Source organism: Aulonocara stuartgranti (assembly GCF_965226115.1).
Source record: "Aulonocara stuartgranti genome assembly, chromosome: 10".
Classification (NCBI taxonomy): Eukaryota; Metazoa; Chordata; class Actinopteri; order Cichliformes; family Cichlidae; genus Aulonocara; species Aulonocara stuartgranti.
In genome coordinates, this window is record NC_138946.1 from 26,967,959 (window position 1) to 26,985,281 (window position 17,323).

The 17,323-nt window shown below is 40.9% G+C and overlaps 1 protein-coding gene across 1 annotated transcript; it reads left to right on the top strand.

Annotated features, from left to right (window-relative positions):
• Positions 1-261: 261 nt before the first annotated feature.
• vkorc1l1 (vitamin K epoxide reductase complex, subunit 1-like 1) lies at positions 262-11,891 on the top strand. Its single transcript, XM_082547977.1, has 3 exons — positions 262-552; positions 3,830-3,939; positions 7,366-11,891. The coding sequence occupies exons 1-3, from the start codon at positions 362-364 to the stop codon at positions 7,590-7,592; spliced, it is 528 nt and encodes a 175-aa protein (XP_082404103.1). The 5' UTR covers positions 262-361; the 3' UTR covers positions 7,593-11,891.
• Positions 11,892-17,323: the final 5,432 nt, after the last annotated feature.

Below are 17,323 nucleotides of genomic sequence, written 5' to 3' on the forward strand. Positions count from 1 at the left end.
GGGCACCATTTTGAAATAAGGGAGCCTAAGTAGAGCATGTGGATTCCTGTTTTACGGGCAATGCGCTGTATGTATTTCTAAAACAAATCTGCACAAAATACAACAAATACCGGTCTCCCCAGTACTCTTACATGCATTCATGTTAAAATAAAACGCGGCACGTGGCCTGAATATCGTTTATTTGCCTGCTTCTTCTCTCCCAGAAATCTGCGCTCAGCATTTTCTGGGATGTTTTCCTCCTCGGCCCAGCGTCCCGCCCTGACGGTGTGGCACACGTAGTGACGCTTTTCCACGTCGCAGTAGAGTCTCACAGGCGAGCTGGCTGCGTGTGTATGCGTGTCTCCAGCTAGGCCAGAGAGTGATGGCGGCGCCCGTCCTGAGAGTGTCCACCCCTCGGTGGGAAAGAATAGCCAGGCTTCTTGTTTGCCTGCTAGGCATACTGTTGTCTTTATATGCTTTTCACGTCGAGAGGGAAAAGGCGCGGGATGCGAGTTATAAAGCTCTGTGCGACGTCAGCAGCTCCATCAGCTGTTCAAAAGTGTTCAGCTCAAGGTAATTTGAATTCAGCAAAGAGCGCCGACAGTGGCGCTCAATGAAGCTGCCTGCTATTGTGACAATCTGGGAAGGGCTGCGCGGTTTAAACTGTCAAATGCACTCTGCTAACATTTGACTGCTAACCCCAACCGTAAAAGCTAATCACAAGCCATGGCTGGTAGCTCTCTGTTATGCATGCATTAGTTAGAAAAAGTAACTTTACCATTGTAGGTGTTGGTTCTAAAGCGCCACATTAGCTTTGTAGCACCAAGAAGCTAATTTTGCTAACCATTAGCTAACGAAACCCGTTGGTTAACATTTAAGCCAGTTTCACTTCTGAACCAACTGACAGCAGAGTCATAAACGCTGTCAGTTTTAATGGGATCCTGTTCAGACCGACTGTCCTTTGCACGTCTTAAAGCTAAAACATATGTTAAAACCAACTATATAGCATTAAAGTTCCCAATAGCTTGTGCGCAGCGAGGCTATTGTGAATGTATGAGTGATGCTGCTACGTGAAGTCAGTTACTCCGATGACCAGAACTGGGACATTTGTTTGCTGGGTTGATGTTGGTGAATTTAGTCAAATAACTTAAATGACTAACCTCCTACTTTGGCTGTCACACAGCTGTCGTTAGCTCTTGTGCTAACGTCACCAATTATAAGTCCAAAGAGCTAAAACCCTACAGCCTGGTTACCTAAAGGAACACAGAGCTAGTCCAGAGGTCAGTGGAGGGGACTGTAGCATCACGCATCCTTGCCAGACAGGTGCATCTCCAGAGATTATTACTTAGATTTTTTTCTCATGATTATTATACACTTTTTGTATGCATACTGTTAAGGTGCTTAACAGCTTTTGGTGGCCATTCAGTTCTAATAAAGTACAATAACACCATCTACTGGGCCTGTTTGAATGAGAGGCACTGCTGGCCCTGATTACACCTGGAATGCAACCTGTCTAGGACTTACTGCATATTTGTTGAATGAGTCGGTGACTTTTCCGTTTGAGAGTCTGTCTCAACTGATGTAAGCCTGCCCAAGTGTAACATTTCTTTTAAAGAAGAAATCGAGCTGCTTACATTGGTCTGATCAGTTATGGTTTCCAGCAGTGTAATCTTTATGTCATCCTGTATTTTTGTGAGCTGAAGGGTCTGTTTTTCTCAGCTTATCAGTTAAAGAACTAGGCACAATGGTGCTCTAGTGAAATGAATGGAAAGAAGGACATTTAGTAATGTGGAAAATACAATTTATTATATACAGGGTGCACACACAATATACATTATACAAAAGGAGAATAAGCTTTCACAAAGTGAAATGCGTTTGCAAAAAGCAAGTCCACACTAGGACATAACCTTTGTGTGTTCCTAGTACTCTTACTGTGAGACATGGTGGATTGCGTTGTTACGTTGGACAATGTCAAACATGGATCAGAGTTATTGAAATGACATTTACACATGCTTCTATCAAATTATGTTTTACAATGATAAATAAGCAAGTGCATAGATCAATGTGGATTGGGGCTTTAAAAAATGAAGTTCTTCAGGACTGGATCTTACTAGGGGTGGGTTTTTATAATCGATTCATCGATTAAAATCGATTCCGGCTTGGATAACGTAAAATCGATTCATTAAAATCCTGAATCGGTTCATTAAAATCCTGAATCGATTTTTTTAATATAAATTTATTTTGCCTGAAATGCCAGAATCTCTGGTGACATCTCACAAAATTTCAAGAACCACCAAACAGTTAAGACAGTAAATGAGAGCAGGAACACGGATTCTGCACATAGACTTAAACACACAGCGCGACCCGCGGATCAGAATCAGTGAGATGTCGCCTTTCTCACCCGACGGCAAGGACACGGTCGGGGCTGAAAGCCGACAGCTTGCTGATTCTGATGTGTCGGCGGGTCCAAGCTTTGTGTTCACGCCCTTTATGCGCCGATTCTAAAGCTGTTAGTTTGATCTCTCTCCAAACAATATTGACCGAACCAGCAGCAAAAGAAGATTCACATAAACATCGTCATGTATTCACTCTGACTTTTACTGTTTTGCTTCCACCGCGATGCACAGCTCTCTCTCTCTCTCTCTCCCTCCCTCTCTCTCTCTCTCTCTCTCTCTCTCTCTCTCTCTCTCTCTCTCTCTCTCTCTCTCTGTACTTCAAGAACAGTTTCCCTTTCTTCATTATTCGCTTGCTTGTTACGCACAAGTCTACTGTTGTTTACAGCGCTGTCAGCCGCTGTTTTTTTCCCTTTTACATTCTTCCGAAAAGAAAACCTCATTTCTGCTGTTCAATACTGAACAAATTTAAACTTTTTAAAATTATTCAAAATGCAAAACGCTTAACCATGTCTCTAATAAAACCGCTGTAACTTCAGAGGTAATGTTCATATGTTGATTAATGGTTTTCTTTCGTTTTTGATGTACTGCAGAATATTTTTATAAAATCCCAGGCCAGGAAAATCACCTTCATGTTTTTCTGTGTTTTATCTTCAGCTACTTTGACACAAAGGTATCTGCTGTGATGCTCACACCTTTGATAAAGTCTTGCGTGTGTCAGCTTCCTTTTTATTGATACAAAAATATGTAAATGTACTGATCTGAATTATAATATTTCTGACTGTCAAAATATCCCAGATTTAAATCGAATCGTGGATCGAATCGATTCGGGACCTTGTGAATCGGAGTTGAATCGATTCTAGAAATCAGTGACGATACCCAGCCCTAGATCTTACCCATCATATCTCTCTCTCTCTCTCTCTCTCTCTCTCTCTCTCTCTCTCTCTCTCTCTCTCATCCTGCATACTTTGGCATCCAGAAAATACAAACAATGATTTCATATACAAAGAAAAGATGGCATATCAGAAACTCAAGGAAGAAAGAAATTCCTCCTGTTTGAACTGCTTCATGTCAGGCAACACATAAGTCAAGATGTAGTGATTTGTCTTTGTGACATGCTGCCTTTCTACATATTTTGGAATTGGTTTATTGAATTTCAGGCCAACAATAAATGTTTTTTGTTACTGAAACAGATTCCCCCCCCCCCCCCCTTTTTTTTTTTTTAAAGGTTCAGTTTATTAAATAGTAAAATGCTCTTCTGAGAGTAATAATTTGCTGTTATTTTACTCAAATGAACACCTCACTGCAGCATTTTAGGAAGCAAACACTAGGAAGTGTTTTTTTTTTTGTTTTTGTTTTTGTTTTTTTGTAATATCTTTTGACTTCAGTCTGCCTCGTTGCATGTTGTGCATGTTGATTTCCATGAATAAACTCTATTTTATTCTATTGTGGTTTAGGTGGGGTCGAGGATTCGGACTCCTGGGCTCAATTTTTGGAAATGACAGTGCACTGAACCAACCCAACAGTGTCTATGGGATTGTCTTTTATGCCTTTCAGCTGCTTCTAGGTAAGCCTATACTCTGTTCCCAGTTGTGGGTTACTTTGTCATTACGTTTTGGATTATATATGACAAATCTCTCTTTGCCTTTGCTCTAGAGGCAAGTGCTGACTCAACTTGTTGCTTTCCTGTAACACAGCTATTTTTGCCTCAACCTGACTCACATGACACTGACATCACACGGAGTTTATAAATGATAATAATGCAGTTAAATGCGAAGTTTGTGTTGTAGGAAGCATTTCCTGCTGACCTGTATTGAAATGTTTTTGGACCTCCCATAGGACTGCAGAGATGAGTTTTTAGAAAACTTCTTATCCTTCTTCTGTTTGGTTTGATGCCTGATATCGTTTTGTTTGCCACACTCTAATCTTGACACCGACAGATAACTGTGATTGTGAATATTTCTCTCTCTGTGTGTGACTTGTTTTAACTTGAACATTGTTTTTCCTCCCTCTGGCGTATGTGACTCAGTCATGCTGGTTCGACATGTTAGCCTGCCGGAGGCCTGTAGGCTTGCCCGGCCACCTGGCCCTAGCACTGAACAAGAGGTCCTTTTAGCTGCTGCATTTAACACTCATTTGACTAGGACAATAGTATCCCAGTTTATCCAAACTGCTGCAGTGGGTAAAGATTTCCATATTAAAGACTGGTTGCATGGCCTTGGATTGGAAAATATTTGCACGTAAGCATTGCTCCAAAATCAGCATAACCAGGGCCATAATCTCTGGTCAATGCCAGTGAGCAGGTTAGAACAGCCGTTGCAAAACACTGAATTATTGCTATAGTTGTGACATTTGGCGATGTCCCTGCAGAGGATCTTTAGCTTCTTTATTCCTTAACTGTAATGAAGAAACTAGAGATTAGTTACGAGGACGAAGTAAATATACAGTAATATTTGTGTCGAGGTAATCAAGCAAAGTTTGAGATTCTGATGAACTTTTATCCATTTCAGCTCTATAAGTGAACACTTACTAAATCAAGCACATCTGTTAACACCCATCTGAGATTCTTACTGCGTGCTGATCATCACAGTCCTCAGATGCAGGCTATTCACACATGGAGGCACCTATATGTGTGCAGATGTATCACAGTTAACTTTCACTGGTTCATCTGTTTTCACTCAGTCAGTGAGGGTTTAGTGTCTTTGAAGCATGAAGTTCACATTAGAGCAGGGCGATATGACCAAAAATATTTATCACGATATACATTTGAAAATTTGCGATAACAATAAAACTGATGATATAATTGACACTAGACAAAATACTTTACAACTCCACAACTTTATTAGTGCAAAAAAAACCCCCATCAATGTATTTTCACTTAAACACTTAATCATTAAAGTTATATAAAACTTTTACAGTGCAAATGCAAATTCCTTGCTGACAGTTTAACCAAAAGGCATTTCCAGTGGAAATTGGCCGACATATCCTGAGCATAACCATGTATAATATCCACAAAACCTAATAGGTTATACACACAATACGGTAATATTATGTTGAACCACAGTACGTATCACTCCGCGAGGCTCCTGTCTACGATAGGCGTAATGCTCCGACAATCCATCAAGCGGTGCAAAGTCGTACTGAAAAATTTGACAGATTTCCGAGCGCCGTGTACCACATAAAATCGTTTCGAGGTCAGTAAACACAACCAGAATTCATACATAAGGGGAATAGCTAGGTTTCATTTGACGTAGACGTGACGTCGACGTAAAGCGCGAAATTTGACTGGCGGTCGGAAGTGAAAAAGATAAGCGCAAAATCACAGACAGACAGTACGCAAAATGCCTATGTCCTGTTGTGTTTACGGATGCTCCAGTAGGTCGACCAGAGAAACTGATAAACGGTATTTTAGGGTACCAAAAATAGCCCAACGAAGAGGAGAAAAATGGAAAATTCTAACCGAAAAACGTAGGAAAAAATGGATTTTAAATTTACGTTTACAGTCGGGAGGAGCAGAGTCTGCCAATGCCCGTGTCTGCAGCGACCACTTCGTCAGAGGTAATGTTATGTTTGCAAACGAACTTATTAGCATTAGGTTGTCGTTAAATTCTCGTTTACTTAGTGCTTTTAAGTTAGTAGTCTAATATTGACTTAATTGGGACTATAGGCTGCCCAAGTGCTTTGGATGACGAAGAGTCGGAGGACTGGGCTCCGACGGTCAATCTCGGCTACGAACGAAAACCCAGATCGGAATCAGTTCTCAAACGAGAGAAAAGAATGAAGCTTAAGGCAGAACAGCATCGATGTGCAGAGGCGATTTTGGATATGCAACAGATGGCTGAGAGCCCGGATTTGAGCCTAGTGACAGTGGAGAACAGGCTACTAACCCTGCCATACAATTGCAATGAGCTGCAATCACTTCTCCATCCTCCTTTGCAATTACCCAAGTCTTCAGAGGTGTCTCGTTAGACCGCTGAGAATGGTTTACCTTGAAACAAACAACTGTCACTCTAACGAAGTCCTAAGGATGTGGCATGTTTGTTGACGTTAAAGCCGCTACCGCTAACTGTTAGCGTGTTTAAGATAAAGCAATATAAGAACAAACACTCACCCTTGCAAACACCAAACTGTATCCATCACGGAGACGTTTTGTTCCAAGGTTGTGGACCCACCCGCTGACAAAAAAATTGTACGCCTCCAGACTCTTGAAAGCTTTCATTTGCTGCCTAGTGTAGTAAGAAGTCTGGAGGACCAAGTAGTTGGTGATATCCACAGCCTCGATAGTAGGCAAATCCTTTACTTCTGTGGTGTATTCGGACATTTTCAAAGAATACGGATCACGTCCGATATATTTTTTAACTATCTGTTTATATCTCTCCCGAGAAACGGGGTCTAAAGTTGCACAATAGCTGCTCTCCTGACTCTCCACAGTGTCCATGTTTACTTCCGCCCTCCACTCAAAAATCGCGCTGCCTCCGCACGTCATCAGAACCACGTGACCGCAACCCAACTATTGTCGATTTTCAGAAAAATGTGCCGTATTTTCCAAAAAACAATCACCGCAGGCTGGTGGAATCGAATACAGCTTTTTTTAACATGTTGTTCCCAGTTGTTAGTGATTGTTGAACCAAAGCTGCATCCCATCGTTTGATCTAAATCATGATGATAAATGTCTAAAACAATAACGGTAGCAAAAGAGAATACCTGTGTGTTTAGTAGTGACTCCTATGAGTACAAACCTGGTGTAAAAGAAGTGCAGACACTGACAAAATAAGGACGTGTCATCATGTGACAGCACGATGACATAAGCAGCCGGCTGGCTCAGTGTGCGGGCTGAATGTCGTCACGAGGACTCACAATATAAATGCAGAAGTGCCTGAGGCTGAAAGCTCTGTGACAAGAGCTCTCTCAGGAGATTGTGTGAAGGTGTATTTTTTTATTAATTTTTTTAATGGTTACCTGTTTAAGCCTCAATTTGTGTTTCTTGCCTTAGGAATGACTGTCAGTGCAATGGCCGCCCTCATTCTCATGACGACATCCATCTTGTCGGTGGTTGGGTCCCTCTACCTGGGTTACATCCTCTACTTTGTCCTAAAGGACTTCTGCATCATCTGCATCACCACATACGCGCTGAACTTCATTCTCTTTATTCTCAACTACAAGCGATTGGTTTACTTGAATGAGGCCTGGAAGCAGCAGCTACAGGCCAAGCAGGACTGAGCTGCCAAGAACGGCAAGAAAAACCCGAGAAACAAACAAACAGAGAAAAAAAAGAAATGTGACCTCTGAACATTTGACTTGCCACCAGGAGACCTTGCTTCCAAACAATGTTTATTCTGCTGTGTGTTCAAAAAAAAGAAAAAAAAAATGAAGAAATTTAACTTAAATGTTGGGCCTGACAACTCATTGTTGATTGCAAACACGGAAGGATTTGTAAGTGAAAGATGATTTTTCTTTTCTTTTTTCTCCTTTAATTTCTTTTTCCTTGTTTTAACATTTTAAACTCGCTTAAGGAAGTGTGTGTGTGTGTGCGCGTGTGTGTGTGTGTGTGCGTGTGCGCGTGTGTGTACGTGTGTGTACGTGTGTGTGTGTACATGTGTGTACATGTGTATGCGTGCATGCTCGGATTTGGGGGAGGTGAGAACACAACAACAACAACGCAAACAACCAGAGGCAGAGGACAGCTCTCATTTGAACAACAATTGGAAAGTGGAAGAAAAACACAGGACCTTTTTTAGGGTGCTTGATTTGAAATGGTTGGAAAGCTCCTATTGCTGCACAGCTCATCTGCACTAAAACTCGGAGCCGAATATTGGGTTCCAAAATTAGAAGAAACACTCACTAGGTTATCGTTTAGTTGCAAATCAGGTTCTATGAGAAGGGGGCAACAGTTTGTGTTATTATTTTTTTATGTTTACACTTTTTAGTATATTTCTTTTTGAAGAGGACCACTAAAATAAAACACGGCACAGTGTGAGATGTATTGTGTGTGTGTGTGTGTGTGTAGATCAGTCAGAACGTTTGTTTTGCAATTCTGTACATAGCTGCTGAGCAATATTCCAGACTAGATTGTGATTTAGTGTCGACACAAACCTTTAAGGAAAAAGGAAAAAACTACCAACAAAGCAACAGAAAATCTGGATTTTAAAAAATTACAAATAAGTGATCAGGGTCTTAGTTTGGTGGGTCAGACTTCAGATGTGTTCGGGATGTCTTCTGTCCTGTCGTCCTGGTCGGGTGTGCAGTTCAGCCGTGTGTGAATTTCTTTGTTGTACGTGGTTGTTTCATCTGAAGCCACAGAAACAAGTCTTTCAAAATGGAACTGTGGGTTCTTTTTGCCAGGTTTGAGTAAAGGCACCCTCACTTTTTTTTGTGTTGTTGTTGTTCTTGTGGATAAAGCATTCCTGACCACCACACGAGTGGAAACCCATAAAGAATTATGTGCCTAAAGGAGTGTTACGGTAAATTACCTTTCCTTTTTTTTTGGGGGGGGGGATGTCATATTATTGCATCAGATGTTTTTTTCCTCATTGTTTTATTGTCACAGGTCCAAGGCTTTATTTTTATGATCACAATTTTGTAAATTAAGATACCAGTAAAGTGTTTCTCTCTCCCTAATAGGCTCATAAAGGTAGCAAAGCCTGCTACACTGTGATTGTTCAAGGGCAGGAGCGGCCTAGTGGCAGAAGCAACTCTTTATTTTTCTGTTCCCACTTCATTAATGTTCATTGGGCTTTTGTATACATGTGATTATCACTTGAACAGTAACAGTGATCTTGCCAAGCTGAGTTACAGTTCATTTGCAGGATGTGAACAAAACTTGGAAAATGCACTACTTTGTGATTGGTGGGAGATCTGTAAGAAAGCCAAGCAGCGTGTTAACCACACGGGTGGTTACTTGGGTTTTGTTCCAGTAGAAAAAGATAACCTGATCACTGTTGTTTGTTCTAATCCACCATTGGAAGGTCTAAGCAGACATGGAGAAGGCGAGCGCAGCATGTAGTGAAACGAGGGAGTAGAACCATCATCTCCCTTCCATCCAGACTGCTGTCCACTGTTAAGTATCCTGTTTGTCACGTGCACGGTACACCATCTCCTGGCTTTTAGCATATGTTGGCCATCGGACAATCTTGCACCCACTGTCAAAGATCAGTAAGAGTCATAAAAAGTGTAATAATGTGATTCATCTGTGGTCTTAAAGCAGCCTGTTGATAGTTTCATCCCTGATCCTCTCCATTCCTCTGTAGTATAATTCAGGGTCTCGTACAAAGCTGTTCCATCGTTCTGAGGGTTTTCAAGTGTTGATAGCAACTGTCATAGTCACAAGTCATTTTAGTGATTTACTACTGGTGATGTGATAAATCACAAAGTCATTGGTTGTGTATGAAAATGGAAATTCAGGTGATCCCTTTTTCTTTTTTTTGGTGAAATAATTTCTGTTCTTGTATGTTGGGACTCATTTACTACGCCTCTGTTTTCCAAGGTACACTTTATAATAATTTCTTATAGTTTTTCCTGCATTCCAGGCAGACATTTGTTTCTTTGTGAAATGATGATTATTTAATCCTTTACAGTCATGTTGAGATTTGTTTTTTGGGCATGTCCAGTGTGGGCCTACTAGCTTAAAATGGACCTGTGATGCTAACACTGTTACAGTGGTGGATGCTTGTATTAAACGTGGCCAAAGTTTTAAATAATGAGGTCAATGTACAAGTAATCTCTGTGAGACAAAAGCTCAGGTTTCAGACTGCTCTAAAGAGCCGGTGTCGGGTCATTTTCCCACTCTTGACTCTTTATGGTATGAATGAGAGTGGCATTCTCTAATGTGGCCGTCTCAGTCTGATGGTCCGGACGATGAGCGCAGAAGATCCACACACTTGGTTCAACCCTTCTGTTCATGAGGGCAGAGGGATCCTGAACATATGGATGAACTAAGGGGCTAAGATAAATGAGGATCATTTTGAACTATAAGTCACACAAAGCTACTCTAATGGAGTCCAAGAGAAGAGCATATGGGGCCACTTTAATATAGACTTCACTTTGATTTTGATGGTATCTGATGATGCTCTTAAAGTTTTTAAAGCAAGATTCAAAATGGATCAATTACCCAGAACCCAATCACCTCTAGCCACTTGGGTCATGCTAATAATGGAATTTTAGGTTTCCCTTATGCCAGTATGAAAACTGGTGAAAATTGAATTTCCATGCTGCATAAAACAGAATGGAGATGAGTGGCTGCCTGGAATAGGAGACCTCATTCAAATATTGGTTTGCTTTGAAAAATGGTTGCCAGTTCTGTAAATGTGATTGGTGGTAAAGTAGCAAAAAAAAGAAGCGAATACCATTCAAGTCCTTTAAATGTTAGTGTCTCATAGTACATCTTCGGTAAGAACTTCCCTATCTACAGTATTTCCTGGCTTATGCCAGGTTGTTTTTCATCTCAGCACTGGACGAGGTTACCAACCACACTCTTTTATCCTTTTTCTGCACACTCACAAGTTTTGTGCAAGTGAATCCATAGAAGTCTTTTTTTTTTTTTTTTTTTAATTTAAATAACTGACAGATTGCTAGTTAAAAAGTATGGTTCCTGTGAATACTGATATAGAACTGAGAAGCGTACAATATCTAAGATTCCAGTCATGAAAGCCCATTACACCATTTGTGTAAAGTTACTCTAAAACTACAAGAAAGAAATTTGATGGATGTTTATTCAAAAGTTTGGGAAATCTTTGCCAGGTAAAAGGATCACCATTTCCTTGATGATGTAACTCTAAAATCAAGGTCAAGGCATAATCTTTGCTACATTCTCACAAATCTTCATTTAGGCCCTGAGGTAAAACTGCCATGTTAGTTGCATCACCAATGCCAACGAAAGTGCCTTCTGTTTGATCACTAGGCCTTGAGCCAAAGACAAGCAACAGTAAATAGCCTTGTAAAACGAAGAACTGCAACAGGCACTTGTGCTTGCCTTCCTTAGGATGAAATTTGCTTAATTGGTAATTCCTAAAGATTTGATACCTGGTATCAGTACGAAACTCTATTCAGAAATGGCCGTTCCTTTTTTCCTTACTCCACTATGTAATTATCTTTATCTTGCTTAGTTAGGAGATGTTTGTTAGCAGAAAACACACTGTTCCAATGATAAGATTGTAATGTTTTTTCAGAATTAATTATGCCCTTTAGCTGTATAGACTGTTAACATTCTGGGTTGTTTTAGTAAAAAAAAAATGTTGGGGGGTTGGAGGGCTAGGATATCCACGTGTCAGCATAAAAGGTTTATTAAATTTCTTTGTGGAGGAAATCTTACTGGGTTTGCTTCTGTATTGCCAAATATGTTTTAAAATGCTGTATTTTCTTACATGGAAAAGTGTTACATGAATGGTAGGAAGGTGCAAAAAATAACCTGTTTAAATCCAGCTTACCTTAAGGGAAAACTGTGGAAAAAGGTTGACGTGAGAACATTTTTAATTGTGTCATTGTCATGTGGAAATGATCTACCATTAAAACATTCCCTCTGAAGCTGTTAGTTTAAGTTATTTGAATGAAATAATGTGTTTAATACACAAAAAGACTTGCTTTTAAGTCTTTTAGGTTTTATTAGCTTAAATCTTTAGAATATTTGGACTAATAAAACCTAAAACGCAATCTTGTTACTTTGACAACATTTTTGAGTCTTTCAACAATATTCAGGGGATTTTATCTGAAAGATAAATGAGAGCGTATGAAGTTGTATCACAGCTCAGCAGATGGTGGTAAGTTACCAAAAGCATCATTGTGTTCCCTTTTAAAGATAACTGACGTACTTTATAAAATATTATCCGTTCTGTATCTTCCTGGATCTAAAAAAAAAAAAAAAAAAAAGATTTTTGTCACCCATCATTTCTTTCTTCCACTCATCCATCCATTCTCTCCTTGTCAGGGTCGCAGGGGGGCTGGAGCCTATCCCAGCTACCAGGGTAGAGGCAGGGTACACCCTGGACAGGTTGCCAGTCTATTGCAGAGCTAACACATAGAGACAGACAACTATTCGCACTCACATTCACACCTATGGGCAATTTGGAGTCACCAATTAACCCAACCCCACTTACTGCATGTCTTTGGACTGTGGGAGGAAGCCGGAGTACCAGAGTTCTTTAATGTAGGATCCAGTGTGAATGTTTGCAGCAAGCAAACCTGTTTCAGTGTTTACATAAACACCTCAAGCTGGATTTATAGTTCAATTCAATTTTATTTATATAGCGCCAAATCACAACAAAAGTCGCCTCAAGGCGCTTCATAGATACAGAGAAAAACCCAACAATCATATGACCCCCTATGAGCAAGCACTTTGACGACAGTGGGAAGGAAAAACTCCCTTTTAACAGGAAGAAACCTCCGGCAGAACCAGGCTCAGGGAGGGGCGGCCGTCTGCTGCGACTGGTTGGGGTGAGAGAAGGAAGACAGGATAAAAGACATGCTGTGGAAGAGAGACAGAGGTTAATAACAGATATGATTCAATGCAGAGAGGTCTGTTAATACATAGTGAGTGAGAAAGGTGACTGGAAAGGAAAAACTCAATGCATCATGGGAATCCCCCGGCAGCCTACGTCTATTGCATCATAACTAAGGGAGGATTCAGGGTCACCTAGTCCAGCCCTAACTATATGCTTTAGCAAAAAGGAAAGTTTTAAGCCTAATCTTAAAAGTAGAGATAGTGTCTGTCTCCCGAATCCAAACTGGAAACTGGTTCCACAGAAGAGGGGCCTGAAAACAGAAGGCTCTCCCTCCCATTCTACTTTTAAATACTTTAGGAACTACAAGTAGACCTGCAGAGCGAGAGCGAAGTGCTCTAATAGGGTGATATGGTACTACAAGGTCATTAAGATAAGATGGGGCCTGATTATTTAAGACCTTGTATGTGAGGAGCAGGATTTTGAATTCAATTCTGGATTTAACAGGAAGCCAATGAAGGGAAACCAAAACAGGAGAAATATGCGCTCTCTTCCTAGTCCCTGTCAGTACTCTTGCTGCAGCATTTTGGATTAGCTGAAGGCTTTTCAGTGAGTTTTTTGGACATCCTGATAATAATGAATTACAGTAGTCCAGCCTGGAAGTAATAAATGCATGAACTAGTTTTTCAGCGTCACTCTGAGACAGGATATTTCTAATTTTAGAGATGTTGCGCAAATGGGAGAAAGCAGTCTTACATATTTGTTTAATATGTGCGTTGAAGGACATGTCTTGGTCAAAAATGACTCCAAGGTTCCTCACAGCGTTACTGGAGGCCAAGGTAATGCCATCCAGAGTAAGAATCTGGTTAGATACCATATTTCTAAGCTTTTCAGGGCCAAGTACAATAACCTCAGTTTTATCTGAATTAAGAAGCAGAAAGTTAGCGGCCATCCAGGTCTTTATGTCTTTAAGGCATTCCTGCAGTTTAACTAATTGGTGTGTGTTATCTGGCTTCATGGACAGATAGAGCTGGGTGTCATATGCATAGCAGTGAAAATGTATGCTATGTCTTCTAATGATACTGCCTAAGGGAAGCATGTATAATGTAAACAGAATTGGTCCTAGCACTGAACCCTGTGGAACTCCATAATTAACCTCAGTGTGTGAAGAGGACTCTCCATTTACATGTATAAATTGGAGTAATAACAATAATGGATTGGATTTATATAGCGCTTTTCAAGGCACCCAAAGCGCTTTACAATGCCATTATTCATTCACTCTCACATACTGGTGGAGGCAAGCTACGGTTGTAGCTACAGCTGCCCTGGGGCAGACTGACAGAACCGAGGCGGCCATATCGCGCCATCGGCCCCTCTGGCCAACACCAGTAGGATAAAGTGTCTTGCCCAAGGACACAACAACCAGGACAGAGAGCCCGGGGATCGAACCGGCGACCTTCCGGTTACAGAAGTCTATTAGATAGATATGATACAAACCACTGCAGTGCAGTACCTGTAATACCTACAGCATGTTCTAATCGCTCTAATAGGATATTATGGTCAACAGTATCGAATGCTGCACTAAGGTCTAGCAGGACAAGCACAGAGATGAGTCCATGTCAGAGGCCATAAGAAGATCATTTGTAACCTTCACTAAAGCTGTTTCTGTGCTGTGATGAGCTCTGAAACCTGACTGAAACTCTTCAAATAAACCATTCCTCTGCAGATGATCTGTTAGCTGTTTGACAACTACTCTTTCAAGGATTTTTGATATGAAAGGAAGGTTGGAGATTGGCCTATAATTAGCTAAGACTGCTGGGTCTAGAGATGGCTTTTTGAGTAAAGGTTTAACTACAACCAGCTTGAAGGCCTGTGTACATAGCCGATTATTAGAGATAGGTTGATCATATTTAAGATCGAAGAATTAATTAATGGCAGGACTTCTTTGAGCAGTTTTGTAGGAATGGGGTCTAAAAGACACGTTGATGGTTTGGAGGAAGTAATTATTGAAGTTAACTCAGAAAGATCAATTGGAGAAAAAGAGTCTAACTTAACATCAATGGTAATAAGAGTAGCTGTAGATAATATTACATCTGTGGGATGATTATTGGTAATTTTTTCTCTAATGATAAAAATTTTATTTGTGAAGAAGTTCATGAAGTCATTACTAGTTAACGTTAAAGGGATGGTTGGCTCAAAAGAGCTCTGACTTTTTGACTTTTTGTCAGCCTGGCTACAGTGCTGAAGAGAAACCTGGGGTTGTTCTTATTTTCTTCAATCAGTGATGAATAGTAAGATGTTCTGGCTTTGCGGAGGGCTTTCTTATAAAGCAGCAAACTATTTCTCCAGGCTAAATGATGATCCTCTAAATTTGTGACACGCCATTTCCTCTCCAGATTACGAGTCATCTGCTTTAGGCTACGTGTTTGAGAATTATACCACGGAGTCAGGTACTTCTGATTAGAGACCTTAGTTTTCAATGGAGCTACAGTATCCAGAGTCGTACGTAGTGAGGAGGTGAAATTATTAACAAGATGATCGACCTCTGTTGGAGTAGCGTTCAGATAGCTGCTCTGCTCTATGTTGGTACAGGGCATTGAAGATGATAACAGTGGTTGGATTATATTCTTAAACTTAGTTACAGCGCTTTCAGAAAGACATCTACTTTGATAAAGTCTACTCTCCACCGCTGTGTAATCAATTATTGTAAATGTAAATGTTATCAGGAAATGATCAGACAGGAGAGGGTTTTCAGGAAACACTGTTAAATGTTCAGTTTCTATGCCATATGTTAAAACAAGATCTAGAGTGTGATAAAAGTGGTGGGTGGGTTCTTTTACATTTTGAGAGAAACCAATTGAGTCTAATAACAGACTAAATGCCACGTTGAGGCTGTCATTTTTAGCATCTACATGGATGTTAAAATCACCCACAATAATTATTTTATCTGAGCTCAGAACTAAATTAGATTAAAGTCTGAGAAATCAGACAGAAACTCTGTGTAAGGCCCAGGTGGATGATAGATGATAACAAGTAAGACTGGTTTCTGAGTTTTACAGCTGGGGTGGACGAGGTTAAGCATCAGGCTTTCAAATGAATTAAAAGTCTGTCTTGGTCTTTCATTAATTAATAGGCTGGTGTGAAAAATTGCTGCCACACCTCCCCCTCGGCCTGTGCTTCGAGGTTTCTGGTAGTTAGAATGACTCGGGGGTGTTGATTCATTTAAACTAACATAATAATCCTGCTGCAACCAGGTTTCTGTAAGGCAGAGTAAATCAATTTGTTGATCAATTATTAAGTCATGTACTAACAGAGACTTGGAGAAGAGAGACCTAATATTTAATAATCCACATTTCACTGTTTTACTCTTTGGTTCAGATGTGGATACTTTATTGTTCTTTCTTTGTAATTGTTTATGTTTAAGTTGTTTGTTGCTGGTTTTTAGTTTGTTTTTTGTCTGTTCGGGAGCTGACACAGTCTCTATGGAGATGGGTTTTTGGGGGGGTAGCAGGAGGAGAGAAGCTGCAGAGAGGTGTGTAAGACTGCAACTCTGCTTCCTGGTCCCAACTCTGGATAGTCATATTTTGGGGGGTTTAATAAATTTGTCCATATTTCTAGAAATGAGAGCTGCTCCATCCAAAGTGGGATGGATGCCGTCTCTCCTAACAAGACCAGGTTTCCTCCAGAAGGTTTGCCAATTATCTATGAAGCCCACATCGTTTCTGGGACACCACTCAGACAGCCAGCAATTTAAGGAGAACATGCGGCTAAACATGTCACTCCTGGTCTGATTGGGGAGGGGACCAGAGAAAACTACTCAGTCTGACATTGTTTTGGCAAAGTTGCACACCGATTCAATATTGATTTTAGTGACCTCCGATTGGCGTAACCGGGTGTCATTACTGCCGACGTGAATTATGATCTTACTGAATTTACGTTTACCCTTAGCCAACAGTTTTAAATTTCCTTCAATGTCGCCTGCTCTGGCCCCTGGAAGACAATTGACTATGGTTGCCGGTGTCTCTAGCTTCACATGTCTGAGAACAGAATCACCAATTACCAGAGTTTGACCCCCGGCGGGTGTGTCGCCGAGTGGGGAAAAACGGTTAGACACATGAACGGGTTGGTGGTGTACCTGGGGCTTCTGTTTAGGACTATGCTTCCTCCTCACCGTGACCCAGCCGCCCTCTTTCCCCAGCTGCTTGGGGTCTGCTGGGAACAGCTAGCGGGGCCTACGCTATCTTCGGCTGCACCAGCTACAGGGGCCTGGCTAGCTATGAGTGAATGAAGGGTGCGAAGCCGAGTCTCCAATTCAGTAATCCTGGCCTCCAGAGCTGCAAATATGCTACATTTGTTACAGATATCATTACTGCTAAAGGAGGCCGAGGAGTAACTAAACATCTGACACAATGAGCAAGAAAGTGCAGGAGGGACAGGTGAAGTAGCCATGGTGCTAACGAGTCGGCTACGAGCTAAGCTAAGCTGAGCTAGCGAAACAGTACAGAGACAGTGAGTGAATAC

Coding starts and splice junctions, on each gene's coding strand:
- vkorc1l1 (XM_082547977.1), top strand. CDS start 362: ATGGCGGCGCCCGTCCTGAGAGTGTCCACCCCTCGGTGGGAAAGAATA. Junction 553..3,829: donor TCAAAAGTGTTCAGCTCAAG/GTAATTTGAATT, acceptor ATTGTGGTTTAG/GTGGGGTCGAGGATTCGGAC. Junction 3,940..7,365: donor TGCCTTTCAGCTGCTTCTAG/GTAAGCCTATAC, acceptor TTCTTGCCTTAG/GAATGACTGTCAGTGCAATG.